The sequence below is a fragment of the Crocuta crocuta genome, unplaced genomic scaffold (assembly GCF_008692635.1).
Source record: "Crocuta crocuta isolate KB4526 unplaced genomic scaffold, BGI_CrCroc_1.0 scaffold25, whole genome shotgun sequence".
Lineage (NCBI taxonomy): Eukaryota > Metazoa > Chordata > Mammalia > Carnivora > Hyaenidae > Crocuta > Crocuta crocuta.
The window spans coordinates 5,756,165-5,771,160 of record NW_027532015.1 but is presented as its reverse complement, the minus strand read 5'-3'; the positions used below and the strand labels follow the sequence as shown (position 1 = coordinate 5,771,160).

General features: G+C 38.6%; 1 protein-coding gene across 1 annotated transcript in view; it reads left to right on the top strand.

The window, feature by feature from the left end:
* Positions 1 to 14,661, top strand: part of ADGB (androglobin) — a 149,790-nt gene extending 135,129 nt beyond the window's left edge. Inside the window, exons 33-36 of the mRNA XM_077776069.1 lie at positions 1,172 to 1,381; positions 7,358 to 7,448; positions 8,164 to 8,350; positions 14,362 to 14,661. Coding sequence (XP_077632195.1) covers positions 1,172 to 1,381; positions 7,358 to 7,448; positions 8,164 to 8,350; positions 14,362 to 14,547 — 674 coding nt within the window. The 3' untranslated portion in view covers positions 14,548 to 14,661. The remainder of the gene's footprint in view (positions 1 to 1,171; positions 1,382 to 7,357; positions 7,449 to 8,163; positions 8,351 to 14,361) is intronic.
* The last annotated feature ends 335 nt before the right edge of the window (positions 14,662 to 14,996 follow it).

The window sequence follows — 14,996 nt, the reverse complement described above, 5'->3', positions numbered from 1 at the left end:
GGTGAGGGTACGATTTTTGATAAACCAGTCTAGCAGGATTCTTTGATAAAACTAGGATTCCAGCCAAGGACAAGGCCTAGTAAAGAACAAGACTCCGAGGAGCCTGAACATGTCTTCAACATACATGCAGTAAAGGCACAAATACTGATTATATAGCTTGATACACTTCAATATATGTGTACACTCAGGAACCACCATTCAGATCAAGATATAAAGCTCATAACTATATCCCAGAGTCTTCCTCCTTCCCTTCCCTCAGCCATTTCCTCCCTCAAGGCAGCTTCTTATCTGACCTCTGTTACCATGTATTGATTTTGTCTGTTCTTGAGCTTCCTATATTTGGACTCATACAGGATACACTTTATACTCCTCACTATGAAGCTGTTCTCCTGTCAAGATTCGTAAGTTGTGTTTTATAAGAAATTTGTCTATTTCATCTAAGTTAAACTTCCTGGAAAATCTCTTTAATCTCTTTTTTCTTGATCAGTTTTGCTCTAGGGGTGTTTCAATTTTAATATTGTTTTTAAAAGTAGTTATTTCAATATTTCTCCCTGTTTTTAAGCACTACCTTATCATCACCTTTTATTCAAAGTGGAATATAATGTCAATTAAATTATTTGCAATTAAACAGAGGGGAAATGTCTGCATAATGTGGAATTGTGATAGGTTTTGCATAGTGTTTCCTAGGCATAATGGTCTAGAACAGTGAGAGTAGAATTACAGTGTGAAGGAAAAACTTTCCTACTTCACAAGCAATAGTTCTTCTTGGCTCTATTTTAAGAAAACTTTAGACAAGTACCTGTACACAGGGTTCCCCTTCCCAGAGGTGAGAATCCCATTCACAGGCATTTTTCACACAAGGCAGATTGTATTTCCTCCAGAGCCCAGTGGCTCAGAGATCCCATTTCCATTTGTAAGTTCTCACCTCCAAAAAGCCTCAATTTTTATGTAATGTTTTCATATCCTGAGGCAGCTACCAGACATACCCTTACAAGGCCTATCACAAAGTTTTCTGAGGGACCAGTGATTGTTTTGGCTAGTGCTCTCCTTAGAGGTGACAAGTCTTTCAAGTCTGCTGCAAATTTGTGCTCCCACTCAGCTGGTTACTTTTTGCATATGATTTCATAGAATGCAAGTTTTGTTTTCCAGTAATGCATGTGTCGTGTTGTAGTTGAAACATCTGCAAGTGCCATAAAAGAGCCAGATACAAAGGGTTCCGTGAGTTCAGAGAGCAAAGATCTCCTGCCGTTGGGGAATATACTGTGGAGGAAGTGGCAGATGACCAAGAGCTTGAGGGACTTGTCAAAATCGGTGATCGGCGAAAGGGGAGGGACGTCTTCAGCAGGGAAGGAGGAACAGATGATGCGGAAGGAAAATATCAGTAAGTATTATTCTCATTTATGAGACAAAGACACACTTGGAAATAAAAATTCTGGAAGAGGCACAAACATACGTGATGTCTAGGGCGGGAACATAGAAAAATACGTATCTTGGATGTATAGGTCTTCATTATGCTTGTCAGAGCTGATAGTCTGCTCAAGGTCCTCATTACTAACTAGTTATCTTAGAGATAGAAGTGGGCCAAAAAAAGGAGCAGGTAAACTTTTGTATGTTTTTCCGTCTACAAATACCAAAAATAAAATTGCAGTGGCCACATATGCCATTGTCACTAAACGCAGATCTCTTTTGTTGATCTATGATGTGCTACATGGTAGATTTTCTTTATACCTTTTATAACAGATTTTAAATATCTGGGTTCTGAAATTTTGGAAGGGAGGAATTTTCAGTGGTGTACAAGTCACACTAATTTGGTTCATTTCTATATAATGGGGATTCGTATTCAGTCACTAAAATGAGCATAAATCCAGGGCACGTGGGTGGCTTAGTCAGTTAAACGTCTGACTCTTGATTTCAGTCCAGGTCAAGATCTCAGTTTTTCTGAGTTCCAGCCCTGCACAGGGCTCTGTACTGACAGTGAGGAGCCTGCTTAGGATTCTCTCTCCTTCTCTCTTTGTCCCTCTCTTGTTGGCACTCTCTCTCTCTCTCAAAATAAATAAAGCAACTTTAAAGAAAATAAAAATAAAATGAATGTAAATCCTTGATTGAAGGTTTTACAGAGAAATGTCTTTCCATGCTGGCCTCCATGAGAAAGGATTTCCCCTAAGCAACTCCTGGACTTTCTGCTGCTAAGGGACTAAGTGTCCTATGTGGTTGAATCAGTAAATTGGGCTGCTCACAGGGGATCCTGAGTCCCCTCTGCTGGTCTCTGAGTTGGAAGTACTACCTATGACTGAGGGGGCTGCAAGGGTCAACTGGCTCTAAAATTCTGTGACCCTGGCTGGTTTGCCTTCCGCCAATTACACCAGTATCAGTAGTACAATTTTACTCGTAATTTCTCTAATTCAGAACCCAGGCAGGAGAGAAAGATATTTTGGAAGGATGCATCTTCAGAAACACCAACAATGGTTCTCTTCTCAAAATGGCTAAACCATTCTAAGAAGTTTAAAATTAAAAACTGTTTAACGTTAAAACGTGTCCTGGAAGGATTTCCATGGGGAAGAAGAAAATTCCAAAATTCAAAGGGTGTTTTACTATAGTTACAAGAGATTTGATTTTTGAGCCAATATTTCGAAAGTTAGCACTTGTTTAATAAAAACAATAACATACATGATGTAACACTAAAGCTTATTAGAATAGTATTTATCGTTCTATAGTAATATTTAATTTGTAGAATGATTTTGCATATATCATCTCACTATAGCCTCTATGAACTAGACGAACTATATGCTGCTATCTCGGCTTCAAAATTGATGTGGTTGATAAATGCCTCACTCCAGGGAAGGAAGCTGAAACAGTTTAGTGAATCAGGACTAAAACCCTAGTTCTTGCGATTTTACAATGTGATCTCTCACAGAAGGCAAATTTTCCCCCACAGGTGGTTAGAGACCTGTGAAAGGAAAATATAATTAAAATCTGAGGTCAAACTGTTTATTTATAGGCTAATAAGTTAATTTTTTAAGTTGTAAAAATTGAATGTAATCATGATTCTTCACACCAGCCTCAGGTACCATGTCCCACGGTCATGGTGCAGATTTTATCTATTAATTTGTTTAAAGAAAGATCAGGGGAGGGGCAGAGAGAGAAGAAGAGAGAGAATTCCAAGCAGGCTCTGCACTGCCAGCACAGACCTGATGCGGGGCTGGCACCCATGAACTGCAAGATTATTACGTGAGCTAAAATCAAGAGTCAGACAGTTAACTGACTGAGCCACCCAGGCACCCGCTTTCATTTTTCTCTCAGAGCCCCAGACCCATGTCATGAGGGGCTGCTTCAGGGCCAGCTCTCCTGCTCCTCAGTCTTCACACTTTTGGCCAGCAGAGTCTTCACACCTTTGTACTAAAGATCACACCTCATGAAAGAGTGTACTTTGGGCAGAAAGGAGGGGGCAGGAAACAGAGAGGAAAGGTCAATGTGAGCAGGAGTGGAGGACTGAGGTCAAAGCAGCCTGTCCTCAAGTAGAATTTCTCCAAAACCTTCTTAAATGCGTTTTATTATAATTCCTATTAAATATAAATAATATAACATGTGTGTAATATAATAATATGAAAAAATGTAATAAAATATAAATTTAATCACAGTATCAAGACTAGTTGACCCCCTCTTCCTCCGAGAAGAGGTGTGCTTCTGTGTCTCCAGCACCTCCCGCAGCACTCACACTACCATGTACCCCAGGCTCTAGGGTTCTAGAAGGAATCCTGTTTGTGAACCATGGCTTTGGTTGTCCAGCTGTTCTCTGGAACTGCATCTGTTGTTCCTGACTCTGCTGCTGGTGTGTCCACCATATTGACCCTCACTCCTGGGGAAGCATCACCCATAAGGGATTAAAGATCCCAATAGAGCTTTGGGTGATCTGACCTCTACACACCTATAGATACTTGTAATTCCCAAAAAACTACCTTATTCTTGTCGCTTTCTATTTTCATACGATAGGCAACTTAGAATAATTTCCTTCATGGAAATGAAGTCATTACGGACTTTGCTCTGGTGTATTTTTCTTCAATACCAAAGCCATCATCAAGGTCAAGAGTATAAACATTGCTTTCAAATTCCCTTTGATCTCTGGGAGCCTCTAGAAAATTCCTCTTCCCAAGGTTGCAGATGATCTCAGTGTTTATTCCCACATCTTTCGCCCAGGCATCACAATCACTGCATATTAAACAGTGATTCTCAGACTACCTATGATGAAGTAAGTTTTCTCCCCTAGTCTGTTGGAAGTTGAAACTTTTGAAAAATGTGATAAAATGGCCCAGTGATAACCAATTGCTATAAAGATATTTCTAAATATAAATTCTCACTTTCAGAATTTATACCGTAGAGGGTCAGTTTGCAGACACAGGATGGTAAACACATACACACACACACACACACACACACACACACACACACACACCCTTTGGGCTGTCCTATTCTAGAGGTACAAGACTGTCATAGTGCACTCACACCCTATTCTGACACAACAGAGTTTTGTAGAAGAATATGAAGGTTAATCTTTTCTGCCCCCTCCCAAACCCTTTTCTGTTTAAATGTATGTTATTTGGCAGGATGTAAGAAAACACAAACATCTAATTATCAGAAAGTATTTTCTTTCCAGTCAAAGTCAGCAGAGTTGGTGTCTTATAGAAACAACTCATGTTTGAAATGCCAAAAATATACCCAGCATAAGTAGGTATGTTCATAAGGAAAGCAAATGAACTTTGGAAATCTACGATCCCATAGTAAAGGCAATAAAAAAAGAAAATCTACTGGCCACTGCTTTATTTATTTTTTAATGTTTATTCATTTTTTGAGAAAGAGAGACACAGAGCACAAGCAGGGGAAGGGCAGAGAGACAGAGACACAGAATCCAAAGCGAGTTCCAGGCTCTGAGCTGTCAGCACAGAAGCCAGTGCAGGCCTTGAACCCACAAACCATGAGCTCGTGACCTGAGCCAAAGTTGGACACTTAACCAACTGACTGAGCCACCCAAGCACCCCTCACCACTGGTTTCTAAAAAATATATTGCACCATGCTAATTCTTCAGGATTGTTTTATTTAGTATTACAAAATAAAAAATATGATTGATTTCATGTTTTAATAATGGAGTAGAGTTGGGATATTCTGTTTTCTAACATGGACCATGTCTTTACATTTTTGAAAAAATGAAAATTAAGTTGGATATTATTTTTGTGTTTTTATTTTTATTATTTTTCTCAATGTTTATTTATTTTTGAGAGACAGAGCGTGAGAAGGGCAGAGAGAGGAGACACAGAACCCGAAACAGGCTCCAGGCTCTGAGCTGTTGACACAGAGCCCGACGCAAGGGTCGAACCCAGGAACCGTGGGTTCATGACTCGAGCCAAAGTTGGCCTCTTAACCAACTGAGCCACCCAGACGCCCCTTTAAGTGTTTTTAAAGGTTTACGTTAGATTATATTTCAGAATGAGTGATCACTTTTTAAAAGTTGCTATGCATGACGCACTTTACAGAATTGCTGAAGGCTATTGCAACCACATGTAAAAAGCAAGATTAAATAGTCAGTGGGCATGAAATCTTTTGCATGGCAAAGTGAAGATTTGACATACTCTCTCCCAAAAAGCAATAATAAACTGAAAAAACATTAATTAAAAAACATTTTATGGGCACCTGAGGGACTCAGTCGGCTAAGCATCCAACTTTAGCCTATGTCAAGATCTTGCTGGTCCTGATTTTGAGCTCTGTGTTGGGCTCTGTGCTGACAGCTCAGAGACTGGAGCCTGTTTCAGAGTCTGTGTCTCCCTCTCTCTCTGCCCCTCTCTCGTTCTCTCTCTCTCTCTCAAAAATAAATAAACATTTAAAAAATTAAAAATAAAGATTTTAAACCTCTGAAAGTGTACAACTAAATATAAAATACAAGACACAAGATTAATATACAAAAACTATTTTTATTTCTACATATTATCGATGAGCAATCACAAAAGATTTCATTCACAGTAATGTCAGTAACAAATGTATGGAAATAAATTTAACAAAAGTACCAGACTTGTCTGCTGAAAACTATAAAACATCACTAAAGGAAATTTATAAAAGTTTAAAGAGGGAGGGAGTCCATGCTTTGGACCTGAAGACTCAATATAGTAAGATGGCAATTCTCCCCAAATTGATCTATAAATTCAGTATAGTCTCTATCAGAATTCTAGTAGACATTTTATAGAATTTAACAACCTGATCTCAAAACCTATTTGGAAATGCAAAAGACCCAGGATGACCAAAATAATTTTGATAAAGAACCAAGGGGGAGGATTTTTACTTCATTATTTCAGAATTTCTTATTAAACTAACAATAAAAAGTTAGGTGTAATTTTACCATTCCTAATTACATGGGAATGTCCAGGAAAGGCAAATAGAGACAAAGTCCATGGATGTCTGCCCAGGGCTTGAGGTGAGAATGGAGAGGGGCTGTAAAAGGCACTCGAGATCTATGTGGAGAATGGAAATGTTTTGAGACTGGGTTTTGGGGCAGGTCATGCAATTCCATAAACTTACTGAAATGTATTGAATTACACTTTCAAAATGGGAGAATTTTATGGCATGTAAATACACTCCAGAAATTTTTAAGAAGGAGATTAATGTCTTGGAAAGGCTGAATGGTTAATATCTTAGACTCTAAAATATTTTAGACTTTCTTGTTTAAGTCTGTTCTCGTGGGTACATATGGGTCTCTGGGGCAGAGATCTCCTGCTAAGTTGATTTTTGCCTGGTGTATGTTATCCACTCCACTGGATCTGCAAGTTTCTTGAAGTATACTACTGTGTCTTAAATATTTTTACATTCTACTCCCATAATGCTTATGAGGCCTTTCATGCCTAGACTAAATGTTTTGAATATTGCATCACTTAATTTGTTTATAATGAAATAAAGTAGGACTTTTACTTATTGTCTCTACCATCACTTAACTACAGCCATGATAACATTCCGTTACTCTGCTTATAGAGTCCAATTGATGGTGTTTTTTAAAAAATGTTTATATATTTTTAAGAGAGAGACAGAGAAAGACAGAGCAAGAGCAGGGGAGGGGCAGAGAGAGAGAGGGAGACACAGAATCTGAAGCAGGCTCCAGTCTCTGAGCTGTCAGCACAGAGCCTGACCCAGGGCTTGAACTCATGAACCATGAGATCATGACCTGAGCCTAAGTCGCTCGCTTGACCGACTGAGCCATGCAAGTGTCCCAATGGTGATTGTTTTCCTTTAACCAAAGATATTATTTTTAACTAAGATGAGTTGTTAGTAGTCTATTAGTGTCTATTCTCTTTTGAAAGTTTAGGACTTATTTTTTCAACAGGGCCTCGTTCACGATCCCCAACAATTTTGGAAATGTCTCCACGACTTATTCGAAAAGCGCTAGAATGTGTAGACTTAACTCAATATGTACGGTAAGTTTTAATAGACATGATTAATGCAAACATCTGTGTTTGTGGAATTTTCAATACAGGGATAACCAGTTACTAAATAAGTGAAAATTTCAAATTAAGCGCTTAATATGTTTTCAGTGTATTCAAATTTTCTAGACGTACATGATTCTACATCTTCAATTTAATAAATGCTTTATTAAGTCAATCATAAAAGCATTTCAATATTTTCTGTAAAGTTGTAATTTGCAAGCTGATTAAGGTGAGTTGAGCTACAAAAAGAAAATCCCACTAGGCCTGTTGGTATTATTTAAGTAGGTTTAATTTAATATAATTAATTTTTTAGTAGGTTCCATTTTATTAAGAACAAGACAATAGGATTAATAGAGAGGTAGTTATCCAAGCATATTTATAAGTATGAAATAATTTCAACACTATTTAGCTCCATAAATGAAAAAGAAAACCTCCAAATAACCTCTCATAGATTCCAACACAAATTCCACGAACACCTCATCAGATGGAGCATCTAACTTTATTTTTCTAGAATTGTTTCCTAAAATATTAGTGAATCAGTAAGTGGAGAATAGCCAATCAAAAAATAGTAGTTTATTCTTTCTATTGCTAATATTCGATTGGATTCAGGCTAACACAATGTCAAGATGAATTTAAATTATTTGAATTCTAAAGTTCATTCCAGCGTCCCCAAATGATTTATGCATCTCTTTTGATGTCTTTATAGAAAAACAACAAACACTGATCCTGTGCTACAAACAGAGGAACTGAACCAGCAGCAGGCAATGCAAAAGGCAGAAGAGGTTCACCAGTTCCGACAGTACAGGACCAGAGTTCTCAGCATTCGAGACATTAACCAAGAGGAACTTCTTAAAATAAAGAATAAAATCCTGGAGATGTATGGGGAAATGCGGGTGAGTCTCAACATACACCTATGGGTCAGAGTTGATACATTCTCATAGAATGTTAAAAAGATATTGTAGAATCAGATAGGACCTGGAAAGAAGGAAATTTTGAAAGTAGTTCTCAGCTCTTTTGGAAAGATGGAGAATTGGTGAAACACATTTGATTTCACTTGCTTCCTTAAACCCCTCCAAAATGCAATATTGGGAATCTCACCACAAAATGAGAAAAAGGAGAAAGAAGAGAACAACAAAGTTGTTGGAAGAGAGCGGGATGAAGATCTTATTATTAGACTTGAGGCACCCAAATTGTAAGGTGGCAGTAGGAAAGCCCTTAAATAAGCAACCCAATTTGCTCCACAGAATCCCTAAAAGACTCAGCAATTGGTGGCATCAGCCACATGAATAAATGGAGGTCAAGTGGGAACAAGACAAGACTATGGGTTTGCTTGGCTTGAAGCTATTTAAGAAGTAGTTCATATTACAGATCACCACCTCAACTTTTTGTAGCCAGGCGGTTGTCTCTCTACCCCAGCAGAAGACCTTTAGACAAAGTCCAAAAAAAAGGGGGGGATAGAGAGGGGGGGATTAGTGTCATGAAAAAGATCAAGTTTAATTAAAAATGAAAGTATCATACTAGTAATGGGGAGATTCAATAAATGTATATGGATGACTTCCACTATAGAGGATAAAGACTTTTTTTTCCCCTCCCTCTTTCCTACAACACACACACACATTCCCAAAGATGCTGATGGCTACAAGACTTTCTAAACGTTTCAGCCACCGTGGCATTAGGTTCTCTATGTTGTTTCTAGTATTGGCTGATCTAAGGAATATGCTTCTTTGACACCTTCTCCTGTTTGTCCAATAGGCACCTTAAACCAAACCTCTCCAAATCCATCATTCTATCATTCTTGCCCTCTCTCTCATGTCATCCGGAACATTTCCTGCACTGATATTCCCCACCTAGGAAGGGTGGTTGTACTCTTTCCATTGCTCAGAGTACAGACTTTGGAGACATCCTTGACTTCTCTCACCTCCCTCGTCTAATCCATTATCAACATTTGCCAACATTACCTTGAAAATATATCTCTAATTCAATCACATACCATTCTCTCTACCCCTATCACCATCTAAACTGTCAGAGTTTTCTATTCAGAGTATTGCCCCAGGCTCCTGACTGATCTCATGGCTTCCATCTTGCCCTTCTACAATGGAATCTCAGTTAAAAGCCAAAATGACTCTAACCATGAGGATAAACTATCTTATCCTGTGGTAACAGCGCCAGTGTCTCAGTGGTTTAAGACAGGGGTTGGTAGGGGTACCTGAATGCTCAGTTGGTTAAGCGTGACTTCAGCTCAGGTCATGATCTCACCGTTCATGGGTTCAAGCCCCATGTCGGGCTCTGTGCTGGCAGCTCGGAGCCTGGAGCCTGCTTCGGATTCTGTGTCTCCCTCACTTTCTGACCCTCCCTTGCTCACCGCCCCCCTCAAAAATAAAAATAAAACATTAAAAAAAAAAGACAGGGGTTGGTAAAGTTGTTTTCTATAAAGGGTCAGGTAGTAAGTATTTTTGCCTTGGCAGGCCGTATGTTGTATCTACTCAACTCTGCCGTTGTTACCACAAATTCAGTCAAAGATAATGCCTACGTTTGTTTCAATAAATTCTATTTAGCAAAATGGCAATGAGCCAGATTTTTCCATAGGCCTTCCTTTAGCAACTGCTGAATAAAAACAATAAAAGAGTATTTCTCCTTCTAGCTACATGTCCAGTGAAGTTGGGCAGAGGATCCTTTTCACAGTTACATTTCATTGTCACGTTTTCTTGGCCCAAGTTTGTCACACAGTCACATCCAACTTAAGTGAAGGAATTAAACTTGCTGACGCTTTGATTTCAAATTTCTAGCATCAGTAACCCTGAGACAATAAATTTTCCGTTCCTTAAGCCACCTAATTTGTGGCACTCTGTTACAAAAGCCCTAGCGTGCTGACACAGAGTGCAATGTTACCCTGAGCTTGGAGAAGAACTGCAAACACGTTATGAATTGCAGCAGTGGTGATCATAGTGCTGATTTAAAATGGAGAGTGGGATTATCTCACTCCTGTAATGGTTCATTTTCCACTAAGAAAAAAGGCTTAACTCTGTTGTCTAGTGCTGTCTATAATCTAGTGCCCACTTTCTTCTCTGATCTTTTTCTCTATGATTCTATCTTCTTTGCTTCTTTTGTTTTTTTCCAAACTGACTTCACTTTTCCACTAATAGCCAGACATGTTTCCCACCTCTGAGCCTTCTACTTCTTGCTCCTACTTCTTCCTGGAATATTCTTCCCCTAGACAGCCAAATGGTTTACCTCTTCACTTTCTGAGATCTTCCATCTATGTCATTTTATTGGAGAGATCTTCTCTAAGCTACCATTTTTTAATTAGCACCCTTCAAAATTTGTATACCTATATCTGGCCTCATTATTTTCCATAAAGCATTTCCTATGGTTTAGCATAGGAAGGTATTTATTTTATACATATTATTTATAAATATGGTAAATATTTATTTATCATATATATGTGTGTATACACACATACACGCACACACACACATACATATGTATCATATATATATATATATATATATATAGTGCACATATTTTAAATCTATCTTGTGTAGAGTTTAGATTGTATGTGAACAGGAACTTTGTTTGATTCACTGGTGGATACCCCAAACCTGGAAGAGGTGTCTGTTTCACAAAAGTTTGTTTCAAAAATGAATGTGTGAATCAATAAATGAATGTTAAAATTATGTGCATTCAATTCATCATATAGAAAACAGTTTAAAATATTATAAGACAAAAGGGAAGCCCATAAGGGAAGAAATATTAACTGGGAAGGTTTTTAATTCAGATCTCAATTCTTTAAGTGTGAGGTAGAAAAATCCTAGTTTTGACTGAAGCTATCTTAATAGGAACATTGTCAGCACTACATTTCTTATCAGATGGGAGAAAAACATACCAGTCCTCAAGAGATTACTGACACATATTAAACGTACTTTACACTAAATCCTTTACATGACTTCTTCTCTCTTCTTAATATGGCGCTACTATCATCTTGTACAATAGGCTTAGTAAAGCCAATTTTATTGTGGTAGATATAGTACTTTGCTTTCACCAAAAGTTTGGAGAAGAGCCTGATTCTGACATTTACCCCTTCCTAATTTATGCAAGTTGCAAAACCACGCAAAATTTCTTGAATTCAGCAATGAAGACAAAACGGTCACTCTAGAAGCTGGGTAGCATCATTTCATTCATCCTTATGAATGAATTATATCATTTTTAATTATATCATTTTTGAAACAGGAAACAATCAACAGTTGAACCATAATTGTACCCATACTATGAGAAACACAAGTGAAATGAGAAAGCCAAAGCCACTTCCTAAACCTATATTGGCCCTTCGTTATCACGGCTTTATTTATGAACATATTTAGAGAAGCCATTTCTAGAATGTTGCCATTAATGTTGCCTAATGTTGTCATTGGGTCATTAAGTCAATTCTTGGTTATATCTTTGAAACCTACCCCTTTTTTTGAAAATATAAACTATATTTAGTTAGAGTTAAGGAAACTATCCTAACCTGTTTTAACTTTCTAACACTTCCCATTTCCACAATTTATTCATTCAAGAAACATTTCTGGGCATTTTGTATCAGAGACTGTCCTAAGCATGAACAAAAAAGATAAACCCTGGCCATTTGTGGAGCTCACAAGCTAGTGGGGAAATAAGTACTAAAATACAAACAAAATATGTAAACACACTGTATGTTAGGATAGAAAAGAAAAGTGCTGAGAAGAAAAGAAAAGTGGAACAGGATCAGAACACAGTGGTTCAGAGGAGATACTAGCTGGAGTAAAGGCCCCGGGGGGGAGCACACACTTGGTGTGCTAGAGGCAGGACAGCAAGGAGGTCTGTGGCATTGGAGCAGAGTGAGCCAGGGTAGATGAGTGGGAGAGGAGGTCAGAGAAGAAATGGGGGGAATTGGACAGAGAAGGGCTTTCCAAGGACTGTAAGGATATTAGCTTTTATTCAGAAGGATATATGGAGCCATGACAGGTTCTAAAGAACAGAGGGGTAACATGGTCTGACTTCTATTTTATTTTTATTTTTTAATGTTTATTTATTTTTCAGAAAGAGACAGAGAGTGTGCATGTGCACGAACATAAGCGGGGGAGGGGCAGAGACAGAGGGAGACATAGAACTCGAAGCAGGCTCTGTCAGCACAAAGCCCGACATGGGGCTCGAACTCATGAACTGTGAGATGATGACCTGGGCAGAAGTTGGACACTTAACCAACTGAGCCACCCGGGCACCCCAGTCTTCTGTTTTAAAGTGATTACTCTGGATATTGTGTGGAAAACAAAAAGTATGGAATGGCGCACATGTAATAGAAGATAAATCTGTGAGGAGGCTGCTGCATTGGACACTTAACAGTGGTTCACACCAAGTCAGAGAGTGGAGGTGGTGAAAAGAAATTGAATACCGTACATATTTTGAAAGTAGACTCAGGGTTTTCCGATGGATTGTTAGTGTACTGTAAGAGAAAGTAAAGAGTCAGGAAATACTCAGGTTTTTGCTTAAACAACTGATAGGATTGAGGGGCATCAATCTGATGACTTGAGAGGAAAGAAATATTTAAACTTGGGACATTTTTTGATATATGTATTGTATCAAAAAAATCTTGGGGCATCTGTGTGGCTCAGCTGGTTAAGCATCTGACTCTTGGTTTCACTCAGGTCATGATATCACGGTTCATGAGTTCGGGCATCACATTGAGCTCTACATTGACAGTGCAGGGCCTGCTTGGGATTCTCTCTCTCCCGCCCCTCCCCTGCTCATGCATTCTCTCTCAAAATAAATAAACTTAATAAAAACATTCTTACATATCTATTATAGTCACATAGAGATGTTGAATAGAAGTTACATATATGGTTCTAGAATTTGGGAGAGAGATCTGGGCTGGAGATTTAAAAATTTGGGGACTCATAAGTATAGAAATGAATTTAAAGCCATGTGGTTAGATAAAGTCACCAAGGAAAGAGGCCTAAGATCTAAGATGTGGCCATCCTCTCATTTAGAGATGAAGGAATAGAGAGAGGGGGAGAGAGAAAGAGAGAAGAAAGGGAAAAGGAGAAATCAGCAAAAGCAACTGATAAGGAATAGCTAGTGAAGTAGAAGAAAAGGAAATGGGGTGTAATGTCCAGAAAACCAAGTGAATCAGTTTATCCAGGAGGAGAAAGTAGAGGTGAGTAAGAATAGAACCAAGATGTGATTTTGGATTCAGTTTGCTGTCCTTGAATGAAAGCCAAACTGACAATAACAAAGATAACCAGTGAACTAGGTGACAGTATTTGAAAGTTCGTCAAATAGAGCTCAGACACATTTCATCAGGGCTAGAACAATGTGGAAAACTAGCAACTTACAGAATACAATTCCTGTGAGAGACCCACTGAGCTGCATGTTTTATTTATTTTTATTTTTTTAATGTTTATTTATTTTTGAGAGAGAGAGAGAGAGAAAGGGGCAGAGAGAGACAGAGACACAGACTCCAAAGCAGGCTCTAGGCTCCAAGCTGTCAGCACAGAGCCTGACATGGGTCTTGAACTGGTGAACTGCGAGATCATGACCTGACCCAAAGCCCGATGCTCAACTGACTAAGCCACCCAGGTGCCCCATAGCTGCACATTTTATAGATTATATTTGAACACATGCCTATCTCTTCACCTTTCTTGATCTCCTACTGATGCTTTTATTCCCCCATTGTGTCAAATCTAATGTACCCCTGTGTTTCTATCTCATTTTCAGGTATTGATGGATATTTAAGACCATTTGCTAATTTTCATCTCTCCTCAGTAATTTGCTATGTGACTCTATGGGCATAAGGGAGGGGTAAGGGGATTGCTTTAAAAAAAATGTTCTTTCTGGGACCATATGCCTTTATCAGTAAACCTTAATATCTTGAGGTTTTGCTTTGGAATAGGACTCCTTAGATGACGCCCGGCAGAAGATCTTCGACGTCCGGGAAGAGTATAGACACAGGATGCAGGAAGCTGAGAGGCTAAGATTAGAAGCCCTGGCCGCAGAGGAAGCAGCAAGTCGGGCCGAGACAGAAAAGAAGATGCCGGTTCCTGATACACAGAAAAAAAAGAAAGGAAAGAAGAAGTAGCCAGAAGGTGCCCAAAACTCACCTTCTTCTTCTGAAGAGGAAAACCCTTTAGTTACTATTTTCTTTTTACTGATCCAGAGCCTTCCATGTTGATGAGGTATTAGGCCAAGAAAAAATAGAAGTTTTCCTTCTTGGTACTAGTTTCTGGATTTTAAGGTTCATTTCTTGTTGTTTCCAGAAAACTATTATTTGAGCAGTCATTAGAGTTAAAGTTTCTCTAATTTCAATAAAAAGTGCCTCAAAATATTTAGAATGTGGTAAAATATGTGTGTCTTCATTGCATTTTCAGTAAGTAGTAAAACAAGATCAGAAATGGGCTAACAGGATTGAATCTGGAAAACTCAACAATGAAGAAAACAGCTATTGTTCTTATAGNTCAAACCCACAAACCACGAGACCATGACCCAAGCGAAAGTCGGATGCCCAACCGACTAAGCCACCCAGGCGCC